This window comes from Ursus arctos, unplaced genomic scaffold, assembly GCF_023065955.2.
Source record: "Ursus arctos isolate Adak ecotype North America unplaced genomic scaffold, UrsArc2.0 scaffold_6, whole genome shotgun sequence".
Taxonomy (NCBI): Eukaryota; Metazoa; Chordata; class Mammalia; order Carnivora; family Ursidae; genus Ursus; species Ursus arctos.
In genome coordinates, this window is record NW_026623078.1 from 13,581,900 (window position 1) to 13,594,621 (window position 12,722).

The 12,722-nt window shown below is 38.6% G+C and overlaps 1 protein-coding gene and 1 pseudogene across 7 annotated transcripts in view; one reads left to right on the forward strand and one right to left on the reverse strand.

Moving 5' to 3' along the window:
• The window catches only part of ATP6V1H (ATPase H+ transporting V1 subunit H), a 120,885-nt gene that overhangs the window by 95,766 nt on the left and 12,397 nt on the right, over positions 1–12,722 (reverse strand). For all 7 annotated transcript variants that reach the window (XM_026516476.4, XM_057307768.1, XM_044390386.3 and 4 more), the window contains one exon: positions 1,233–1,346. In XM_026516476.4, the coding sequence (XP_026372261.2) occupies positions 1,233–1,346 (114 nt within the window). The remainder of the gene's footprint in view (positions 1–1,232; positions 1,347–12,722) is intronic.
• On the forward strand, positions 12,221–12,582 carry LOC113268104 (40S ribosomal protein S25-like; annotated as a pseudogene).

Sequence of the window (12,722 nt, forward strand, 5' to 3'; positions counted from 1 at the left end):
CAAATCATCATGTTGTACATTTTAAATACCTTACAATATGTCAATTATCCTCAATAAACCTGGAAGATACATATACACACACACAAATATAGGCAGCATAAAATACTACTTCTCAGGGCGCCTGGGTGGCTCAGTCAGTTAAGCGTCTTTGGCTCGGGTCATGATCCCAGGGTCCTGGGATGGAGCCCTGGATCCCCTGCTCAGCGGGGAACTTGCTTCTCCTTCTCCCTCTGCCCCTCCTCCAGCTTCTACTCTCTCTTTCTCGCTTGCTCACTCTCTGTCTCTTAAATAAATAAAATCTTTAAAAAAAATAAAATAAAATACTACTTCTCCACACACACAACCCAATTTAATATTCTTTCAGTACTTTCTGAAAGTCACCATCAAAATTAGGAAGTCATTTAAGCCATGTATCCAGACAATAAAAACGAGTCTCTACAATTTAAAAAAAGAAAATACATTATAGTCTTTTTTAAGTATTCTTTAAAATATAGTTTATTTCATGAGTTCTCCTTCTTAATTTCTCTTAAGGTTTATTATAATATGTACAATATATGAATACACTCATACATAAATGAATATAGATATATATGGAAAAAAGAAAGAAAACACATGCTCAAAAATGTATTACTAACAGTTCTTGATTTGAAAAGTTCAAAGACACCTACTGAAATGAACAGCCTCAGGAGCTCCGCCACTACAGCCCACTCCACATTGGGAATAGAAGAGGCTTGTACAAAGATTTACTCTCTCAACTCTCCTTTCATACCTTCTCTATACTCCATAAAAGACTGTTCAGTGTTAAGGCTTCCACAGATAGCATTTCAGGGTAAGTTTAAAACAGGAGTATGTTTAAGATATTAAAAAACAAGTAATAACTAAATTAAAATAAAAATTAAGCACAACAGCTACTTCTGAACAAAATTTAATTTCTGTAGTAAAACGTGGTTAATCCTATCACAATCTGAAGCTCTTTTCCACATGCAATCTAGCAAAGGTTTTTATGCTAATGAACTCAACAAATACTGTACAAAACTTTAACTGTATCAAAGCAACTCCATCTCCTTTGTCTTCCCAATATCCCCACATTACTAACCATCGATAAGGAAACACTGCTTTGAAAAATTAACATCACAGCCTTTGCTCCTCTGGGAGCTGGGAGGTTACCAAGTCATAAATAGCGCAAGCATGTTTCTTCCCCAAATCAGAAATTTGATCAATTCAAAATTTACCATATGAACAGTAAAGAGATCCTGGCGATTCAACATTGGCAGAAAGTAGGACCAGGCAGTGTTCTTGCTGCGTTTAGCATAGTCAAAGAAAATGCTAACCCGCTGGTGATTTTCCTAAAAAAGAAAAGGAATGATATCACTAATCAGAATGCATTTTACTACCATGCACTGCTTCTCAACCTTTCATTCTGTGTCCCATCAGTCAGTGTGTTTTCTTCCTCCAGTTGTTATTATGGGTCAGAGGTGGTGAGAGGGGGCAGGCATAGACACTTTAAAAATAAAATCACCTTTGGGGGGGTACCTAGGTGGCTCAATCAGTTAAACAGTTAAGCGCCCGACTCTTGATTTCGGCTCAGGTCATGATCTCAGGGTCATGAGATCAAGCCCTGCATTGGGCTCCATGTTCAGTGGGTAGTCTGCTTGAGATTCCCTCTCCCTTTCCCTCTCCCCCTCTCCCCACCCCCACCCCAGCGCACACATGTGCAGAGGTGCATGCTCTCTCTCTCAAATAAATAAATAAATCTTTAAAAATATAACATAAAATAAAATCACCTTTAATTATTATGATTAGCTTTAAATCAGGTGAGCCAAGCTAGCAGATCCCAACCCTACAGGGAGTAGCAATCTAAGTTACATTTCATCTGAGCCTGCACCTCTGACCTGCCCTTCCCAGTGTTTTTTCCACACAAATAAAATCAGATTACTCCTAGAATATTATGATAGAAAAATCAGTGCAGATAAAGACAGTAAAAAACATCATATAACACTAGCAGAAAGACACAGGATTTGAGGAACAATTAATTCTTAGCTCAAAACATGCATATTCTACTTCTTACCTAAATTTTACCTGCATTTCACTGGCTCAAATACACTTTCTGATTCACTAAATGAATATGGTTCTAAGTAGCAGTATTTGGTAAAAGCACAAAAAAAACACATAAACAATAATTTTCAGATCAACATTTAATTCTTTTAAATACATTGTTTTTAATCTTGGTCTTTGCTAACACTTACCTATTTGAGGAAGAGACTAACATCTCCATAAGTAATGAATCATTATAGTTCAGAATAAGAATTGCAAGTTACGATGATTTTATCAAAGGACTCAAAATTTGGATAGGTCTTCGTTTACTCCATTGGTGGGTTATTTCCCAAGTTTAAACTGTAATTATCATTGCACATAAAAACAAAGTACACTACATACAGAAAGAACAAAAAATATTTTTACATTTTAAGTAAGTTTAAAATTCATCTTCCTTGGGGTGCCTGGGTGGCTCAGTCAGTTAAGTCTCTAACTCTTGATTTCAGCTCAGGTCATGATTTCAGGCTCATGAGATCGAGCCCCACATGGGGTACCCCACTCAGCAGGGAGTCTGCATGAGATTCTCGCTCTCCCTCTGTCCCTCTGCCCCTCCCCCTGCTCTCTCTCACTCGCTCTCTCATTCTTAAATAAGTAAATAAAATATTTTTAAAAATACTCATCTTCCTTGACTTTGTGGTTTCAATTCTTGCTTAAAACGTATCTTCCAGAGGAGGAGTTAAGATGGCAGAGTAGCAGGGGGACCCTGAGCTAGCCTCATACCTCAAACACAGCTGGATCAACATCAAATCATTTTGATCTGAGGATTAAGAAAACAATCTGCACAACTGAAGGGACAGAACGTGCCAGATGCGAGTTCAGAGAGGTGAACTTGGGGAGAGAAAAACCATGGTGCCCTGAAGGGGAGGGATCCATTTTACTGGAGGGAAGTCAGGGAGAGGGAGAGAGCAGTGTGTAGGGTTCGCACAAGATGCTGCAGTGTAGGGATCCCCTGGGTTGCACTGGGAGAGAACACTCCCCTTCCTGCAGCACACTTGGAAGAGGGTATGTATTGCCTCTCCAAGGAGAAAAGGCCCACCAGGCACCACTCAGCGGCCATTCAACAGCCAAGGACAGAGGTGTACATAGAGGACAGATAACCTGGTCTGCAGCTTTTCCTGGTGCACCACAACAGACTCCAGCCACCCAGCATAAGCCATGTGACTGCTTTTCTGGGACAGAATAGAACAAGGCACACCAGAAGGCTCTCCACTGGAGGTTAGAGAGAGGGTCCGAGCCTTCCCGGCCCTTTAAGATTTGGAGTTTTGAATCCCAGCCCCTGGCCAGGGATAAAACATGGGAGAAGTGTGATGCCAGGTGCCTGGGCACAGATAGGTTGAGCTCAGGGGTCTGACGAAAGGCTGGGACACACGAGGGGAGATTGTTCACTATACTGTGAGGACTTCCTGAACAATGGTGGCTGCAAGTTCCCCTTCTAGGGGACGAGAGGGCAGGGTAGCACCATCTTCCACATGCACACATACATACACACACACACACACACACACACACATATATACACACCCTGCCCAAGCACCGTAGAACTTCAGAGAGAAACACTGTGCATCCAATGGTGGAGGAGTCCCCTACACCAAACACCACCCTCCTGCGCCCAGCAAGGGCATCCTTACAAGGGCAAGTTTGACTATGAGCCAGCCCAGCAGGCCCTTTCCTCAGAAGACCAACACAGGCCCCCCATGTGTGCCAAGTCTACTGATCATAGAGTGCTCCAAAGCATCAACTTCAGTTTTGGTGGGAAAAGGACGAGGCTTTCTTTTTATTATATATATATTTTTTTTACTTATTTTACTTTTTATTTTTTTTTCTTCATTTTTTTTTCTTTGATATCAGGTTCAGTTTCTTGTTCATTTGCTGGTTTGTTTCTTTCCTTTTCTCATTTTTTGGATCAGGCATTTTTTTTTTTAATTTTCCTTTTTTCCTTCTTTCTTTCTTATTCTTTGGAATCAGCCTTATAGTATTATTTGTCTGTTTGCTTTTTTATTCCCTTTCCTCTTCTCTTTTCTTGATTCAGGACTTTTTTTTTTTAAATCAGGCTTATCTTTTTTTTTTTTAATGTTTTTTTATTATATTATGTTAGTTACCATACAGTACATCCCCGGTTTCCGATGTAAAGTTCGATGACTCATTAGTATAACACCCAGTGCACCATGCAATACGTGCCCTCCTTACTACCCATCACCAGTCTATCCCATTCCCCCAACCCCCTCCCCTCTGACACCCTCAGTTTGTTTCTCATAGTCCATAGTCTCTCATGCTTCATTCCCCCTTCTGATTGCCCCCCCTTTCTTTATCCCTTTCTTCCCCTACCGATCTTCCTAGTTCTTAAATTCCATAGATGAGAGAAATCATATGATAATTGTCTTTCTATGCTTGAATTATTTCACTTAGCATTATCACCTCCAGTGCCGTCCATGTTGCAGCAAATGTTGAGAACTCGTTCTTTCTGATAGCTGAATGATATTCCATTGTGTATATGGACCACAACTTCTTAATCCAGTCATCTGTTGAAGGGCATCTCAGTTCCTTCCACGATTCGGCTATTGTGGACAATGCTGCTATGAACATTGGGGTGCATATGGCCCTTCTCTTCACTACGTCTGTATCTTTGGGGTAAATACCCAGTATTGCAATGGCTGGGTCAAAGGGTAGCTCAATTTTTAACTTTTTAAGGGACCTCCACACTGTCTTCCAAAGTGGCTGTACCAACTTGCATTCCCACCAACAATGTAGGAGAGATCCCCTTTCTCCACATCCTCTCCAATATTTGTTGTTTCTTGCCTTGTCTATTTTTGCCATTCTAACTGGCATAAGGTGATATCTTAGTGTGGTTTTGATTTGAATTTCCCTGATGGCTAATGATTTTGAACATTTTTTCATGTGTCTGTTAGCCATTTGTATGTCATCATTGGAAAAGTGTCTGTTCATATCTTCTGCCCATTTTTTGATTTGTTTATTTGTTTCTCATGTATTGAGTTTGAGAAGTTCTTTGTAGATCTTGGATACAAGTCTTTTATCTGTAGTGTCATTTGCAAACCCTAACCCATATGATCCTCTCAACTGATGCAGAAAAAGCATTTGACAAAATACAGCATCCTTTCCTGATTAAAACCCTTCAGAGTGTAGAAATAGAGGGTACATTTCTCAATCTCATAAAAACCATCTATGAAAAGCCTACAGCAAATATTATTCTCAAAGGGGAAAAGCTGGAAGCCTTTCCCTTAAGATCAGGAACACAACAAGGATGCCCACTCTCGCCACTATTATTCAACATAGTACTAGAAGTCCTTGCAACAGCAATCAGACAACAAAAAGGGATCAAAGGTATCCAAATCGGCAAAGAAGTCAACTGTCTCTCTTCACAGATGACATGATACTCTATATGGAAAACCTAAGAGAATCCACTCCCAAACTATTAGAAGTTATAGAGCAATTCAGTAATGTGGCGGGATACAAAATCAATGCTCAGAAATCAGTTGCATTTCTATACAGGAATAATGAGACTGAAGAAAGAGAAATTAGGGAATCCATCCCATTTACAATAGCACCAAAAACCATACGTTACCTTGGAATTAACTTAACCAGAGACGTAAAGGACCTATATTCTAGAAACTATAAATCACTCTTGAAAGACATTGAGGAAGACACAAAAAGATGGAAAAATATTCCATGCTCATGGATCGGAAGAATTAACATAGTTCAAATGTCCATTCTACCCTGAGCAATCTACACTTTCAATGCTATCCCGATCAAAATACCAATGACATTTTTCAAAGAATTGGAACAAATAGTCCTTAAATTTGTATGGAACCAGAAAAGGCCCCGAATCTCCAAGGAACTGTTGAAAAGAAAAAACAAAGCTGGGGGCATCACAATGCCGGATTTCGAGCTATACTACAAAGCTGTGATCACAAAGACAGCATGGTACTGGCACAAAAACAGACACATAGACCAATGGAACAGAATAGAGAACCCAGAAATGGGCCCTTGGCTCTTTGGGCAACTAATCTTTGATAAAGCAGGAAAAAACATCTGGTGGAAAAAAGACAGTCTCTTCAATAAATGGTGCTGGGAAAACTGGACAGCTACACGCAAAAGAAAGATCAAGAAGAAATCACAGCCAGGGATATGCTTAAAACAGATATAAACAATATATCCAAACAAGAATTTAGAACAACAGTCATAAGGATACTAGCAGGGTTTGAAAGAAGCATAGAAGACACCAGAGAAACCCTGGCTGCAGCGATAAAAGACCTAAAAACAAGTCAGGTGGTAATAAAAAATGCTATAACTGAGATGCGAAACCAACTTATGTAATCACAATGAGGATGGAAGAAGATCGAACAGGTGATACAGAAGATAAAATTAAGGAAAATAATAAACCTGAAAAGAAAAGGGGAAAAAAACTATGAGGTCACAAATACAGACTTAGGGAACTCAGAGATTCCTCAAAGCACAATAATATCTATATTACAGGAGTCCCAGAAGAAGGAGAACAGGAAAAAGGGACAGAAGGTTTCTTTGAAGAAATTATGGCTGAGAACTTCCCTAATCTGAGGAACGAAACAGGCATTCAAGCCCAAGAGGCACAGAGCACTCCCCTCAAAAACAGGTCAACACCAAGACATATCATGGTGGAACTTGCAAAATACAAAGATAAAGAGAGAATTCTGAAAGCAGTAAGGGATAAAAGGTCCTTAACCTACAAGGTTAGACATATAAGGTTGCAGAGACCTATCCACAGAAATCTGGCAGGCCAGATAACAGTGGCATGATATATTCAATGCGCTGAATGGGAAAAGTATGCAGCCAAGAATACTTTATCCAGCAAGGCTGTCATTCAGAAAGGAGAGATAAAGAGTTTCCAAGATAAGCAAAAACTAAAGGAGTTCATGAACACTAAACCAGCTCTGCAAGAAATATTAAAGGCGGCCCTTTGAGTAGGCAAGAGAGACCAAAAGCAATAAAGACTAAAAAGGAACAGAGACAATCCACAGGAACAGCAACTTTACAGGTGGCACTAAATTCATATCTATCAATAACTACTCTGAATGTAAATTGACTCAATGCTCCAATCAAAAGACACAGGGTATCAGAATGGATTAAAAAAAAAAAAAAGACCCATCGAAATGCTGCTTATGAGAGACTCATTTTACACCCAAAGATACCTCCAGGTTACAGTGAGAGGGTGAAGAACAATCTATCATGCTAATGGACATCAAGAGAAAGCTGGGCTAGCCATACTTTCAGCAGACAAACTAGATTTTAAATCAAAGACTATACCAAGAGATGAAGAAGAGCACTATATCATAATAAAGGGTTCTATCCATCAAGAAGATCTAACAATTGTAAATATTTATGCTGCCAACCTGGGAGCAGCCAAATATATAAATTAATAAAAAACAAAGAAACTCATTGACAACAATATAATAATAGTAGGGGACTTTAACACCCCACTCACAGCAATGGCCATATCATCTAAGCAGAAAATCAACAAGGAATCAATGGCTTTCAATGGCACACTGGACCAGAGAGACTTAACAGATATATTCCGGGCATTTCATTATAAAGCAGCAGAATACACATTCTTCTTGAGTGCACATGGAACATTCTCCAGGACAGATCACATAATGGGTCACATATCAGGCCTCAACCAGTAAAAAAAGACTGAGATCATGCCATGCATATTTTCAGACCACAACACTAAGAAACTTGAAGTCAACCACAAGAAAAAGTTTGGAAACGACTACAAATACATGGAGGTTCAAGTACAACCTACTAAAGAATGAATGGGTTAACCAGAAAATTAAAGAAGAAATACAAAAAACACATGGAAGCAAATGAAAATGAAAACACAACAGTTCAAAACCTTTAGGACGCAGCAAAGGCAGTCATAAGAGGAAGGTATATAGCAATGCAGGCCTTCCTCAAGAAGCAAGAAAAGTCTCAAATACACAACCTAACCTTACACCTAAAGGAGCTGGAAAAAGAACAGGAAATAAAGCCTAAAACCAGCAGAAGAAGAGAAATAATTAAGATGAAAGCAGAAATCAATGATATATACAAATCAAAAAAACAGTAGAACAGATCAATGAAACCAGGAACTTGTTTCTTTGAAAGAATTAACAAAATTGATAAACCCTTAGCCAGACTTATCAAAAAGAAAAGAGAAAGGACCCAAATAAATAAAATCATGAATGAGGAGCGATCACAACCAACAGCACAGAAATGCAAACAATTTTAAGAGAATATTATGAGCAATTATATGACAACAAATAAGGCAATCTGGAAAAAAAATGGATAAATTCTTAGAAACATAAAAACTACCAAAACTGAAACAGGAAGAAATAGAAAATTTGAACAGACCCATACCCAGAAATTGAATCAGTAATCAAAATTCTCCCAAAAAACAAGAGTCCAGGACCAGATGGCTTCCCAGGGAAATTCTATCAAACAATGAAAGAATTAATAGCTATTCTTCTGAAGCTATTCCAAAAACAGAAATGGAAGGAAAACTTCTGAACTCCTTCTATGAGGCCAGCATTACCTTGATTCCAAAACCAGACAAAGACCCCACTAAGAAAGAATTATAGACCAATTTCCCTGATGAACATGGATGCAAAAATCCTCAACAAGAGACTAGCTAATTGAACCCAACAGTACATTAAAAGAATTATTCACCAGGCTCAAGTGGGATTTATTCCTGAGCTGCAGGGGTGGTTCAGTATTTGCAAATCAATCAAAATGATATACCACATTAATAAAAGAAAGGATAAGAACCATATGATCCCCTCAATAGAGAGAGAAAAAGCATCTGACAAACTACAACATCCTTTCTTGAAAAAAAAACCCTCAAGAAAGTAGAGATAGAAGGAGAATACCTCAACATCATAAAGGCCGTATACAAAAGACCCACAGTGAGTATCATCCTCAATGGGGAAAATCTGAGAGCTTTCCCCTAAGGTCAGGAACACGACAGGGATGTCCACTCTCACCACTGTTGTTCAACATAGTACTGGAAGACCTAGCCACAGCAATCAGACAACAAAAAGAAATAAAAGGCATCCAAATCAGTAAGAAAGAGGTCAAAATTCCACTCTTCACAGACAACATGATATTCTAAGTAGAAAACCCAAAAAGACTCCACCAAAAAACTGTTAGAACTGATACATGAATTCAGCAAAGTTGCAGGATATAAAATAAACATACAGAAATCTGTTAATTTCTACACACCAATAATGAAGCAGCAGAAAGAGAAATCAAGGAATCAATCCCATTTACAACTGTGCCAAAAACCAAAAGACACCTAGAAATAAACCTAACCAAAGAGGTAAAAGATCTGTATGCTGAAAACTATAGGACACTTATGAAAGAAACTGAAGAAGACACAAAAAAATGGAAAAACATTCCATGCTCATGGATTAGAAGAACAAATAACATTAAAATGTCCATACTACCCAAAGCAATCTACCAATTCAATGCAATCCTGATCAAATAACACCAGCATTTTTCGCAGAACTAGAACAAACAACCCTAAAATTTGTGTGGAACCACAAAAGACCCCAAATAGCCAAAGTAATGTTGAAAAAGAAAAGGAAAGCAGGAAACAACACAATCCCAGACTTCAAGCTATATTATAAAGCTGTAATCATCAAGACAGTATGGTACTGGCACAAAAACAGATACATAGATCAATGCAACAGAACAGAGAACTCAGAAATGGACCTGCAACTATATGATCAACTAATCTTGACAAACAGGACAGAATATCCTATGGAAAAAAGACAGTCTCTTCAATAAATGGTGTTAGGAAAACTGGACAATAACATGCAGAAGAATGAATCTGAACCACTTTCTTACACCATACACAAAAATAAACTCAAAATGGATGAAAGACCTAAATGTGAGACAGGAAACCATCAAAATCCTAGAGGAGAAAATGGGCAGAAACCTCTGTGACCTTGGCCACACATCTAGACATGTCTCCAAAGGCAAAGGAAACAAAAGCAAAAATGAACCATCGGGACCTCATCAAGATAAAAAGCTTCTGCATAGCAAAGCAAAAAGTCAACAAAACTAAAAGGCAACCTAAGGAATGGGAGAAGATATTTGCAAATGACATATCAGATAAAGGGCCAGTATCCAGAATCTATAAAGAACATACCAAAATCAACACCCAAAAAAACAAATAATCCAGTTAAGAAATGGACAGAAGACATGAACCAGGCATTTCTCCAAAGAAGACATACAAATGGCCAACAGACACATAAAAAAAAAGTGCTCAACATCACTCATCAAGGAAACACGAATCAAAACCACAATAAGATACCACCTCACACCTGTCAGAATGGCTAAAATCAACAACTCAGGAAATAGGAGATGTTGGTGAGGATGTGGAGAAAAGGGGAACCCTTTTGCACTGTTGGTGGGGATACAAACTGGTGCAGCCACTCTGGAAAACAGTACAGAGGTGGCTCAAAAAGTTAAAAATAGAGCTACCCTATAATCCAGCAATTGCACTACTAGGTATTTATCCAAGGGATACAAAAATGCTGATTCAAAGGGGCACATGCACCCTAATGTTTATAGCAGCATTATCAACAACAGCCAAATTATGGAGAGAGCCCAAATGTTTATTCACTGATGAATGGATAAAGAATATGTGATAAATACATGCAATGGAATATCACTCAGCCATCAAAAAGAATGAAATCTTGCCATTTGCAACAATGTGAATGGAATTAGAGTGTATTATACTAAGCGAAATAAGTCAGTCAGAGAAAGACAAATATCACATGACTTCACTCATATGTGGAATTTAAGAAACAAAACAGATGAACATAGGGAAAGGGAGGGAAAGGTAAGATAAAAACAGAGGAGGAGACAAACCATAAGAGATTCTTAACTACAGAGAACAAACTTAGGGTTGCTGGAGGGGAGGTGGATGGGGAGATGGGCTAGATGAGTGATGGGCATTAAGGAGGACACTTTTTGGGATGAGCACTGGATGTTATATGTAAGTGATGAGTCACTAAGTCCTACTCCTGAAACCAATACTACACCATATGTTAACTAACTTGAATTTGAATAACACAAACAAAAAAAACTTATCTTCCACCCATCACTGTTCCAGGTACTCAAGTTATAAACCTTTAAGAGAATAAGGATTAAGCCCTTCTTCTCAAAGGCATTTAAAAACTGCTGTTGAGATCCGAGCACCAAAAAAATCTTAATGTTCAAAATTATGTACCCAAAACTAAACAGGTGAGAAAAAACAAGCAATTCTGTCCAAAGCTGTTCTATCCAGAAGTGTTAAGAATGAAATGACTGAATCACAAACAGGAAAACATTTGTAATTACGGTATTTTTAAAATAGCACAAGAAATCAAATGGTAAAGGTATGTGCAAATTTCTCAATGTAACCAAAAGTTTACCAATAAAATCAACTGTTAAAATGTATTTAGGGGCGCCTGGGTGGCCCAGTCGTTAAGCATCCGCCTTCGGCTCAGGTCATGATCCCAGGGTCCTGGGATCGAGCCCCGCATCAGGCTCCCTGCTCAGCGGGAAGCCTGCTTCTTCCTCTCCCACTCCCCCTGCTGGTGTTCCCTCTCGCTGTGTCTTTTTCCATCCAATAAATAAATAAAATCTTTAAAATAAAATAAAATAAAATAAAACAAAATAAAATGTATTTAATCAATAGCTGAGGATAATGTCAGCTACCTAAATCTGAATCCCTCCACAGATCCTTCATTAAAAAAAAAGGTCAACAAGGAGAAATGTTCAACGTTAGATCCATCTTGATTGGCAAAAATGTGAAAGGCCGACAAAAATGTGAAAGTCCGACAATGCCCTCTGTTGGCAAGACTGCAGAGACACAGGCATTCTCATATGTTGGCAGGACTGCAAAATGGAATTACATGGCAACATCTTAACAAAACTATGTATGTAGTTCTCTTTTACCCAGCAATCTTATTTCTAGGCATTTACAATGAAGTACCCTCCCGGCCATAGGAAAATACATTTGCACAAGGTTATTCTTGGCTTCATTATCTCTAATTACAAAATATCGGAACTACTTTTTGGCCAATATCTTAGTGAGGCTGCTCCCCGGATGCCACCCAAGGACAATGAGAAGAAAGATGCCAGAAAGTCAGCCAAGAAAGACAAAGACTCAGTGAGCAAATCTGAAGGCGAAGCCGAAAAGTGGTCCTAGGGAAAGTTCAGCACATGCTCAATAAGCTTGTCTTGTTTGACAAAGCCACATATGACGAACTTTGTAAAGATGCTCCCAACTATATAAAAGTTATAACCCCACTTGTTGCCTGAGGCTGAAATTCATGGTTCCCTGGCCAGGGAAGTCTTTCAGGAGCTCCTTTTAAAGGACTTATGAACTGGTTTCAAAACAGAGCTCCAGTAATTTACACTAGGAACACCAAATGTGGAGATGTTCCAGCTGTTGGTGAAGATGAATGATCAGGCCCAACCCAATAAACATTTTGAAAAATAAAATTTTATTAAGCCAAAATAAATATGTACATGAACCAAACTCAATGTCTATCACATCAGAGACTGATTAACTATAGTACATCCACTAAAAGAGTACTTTGCTGTGA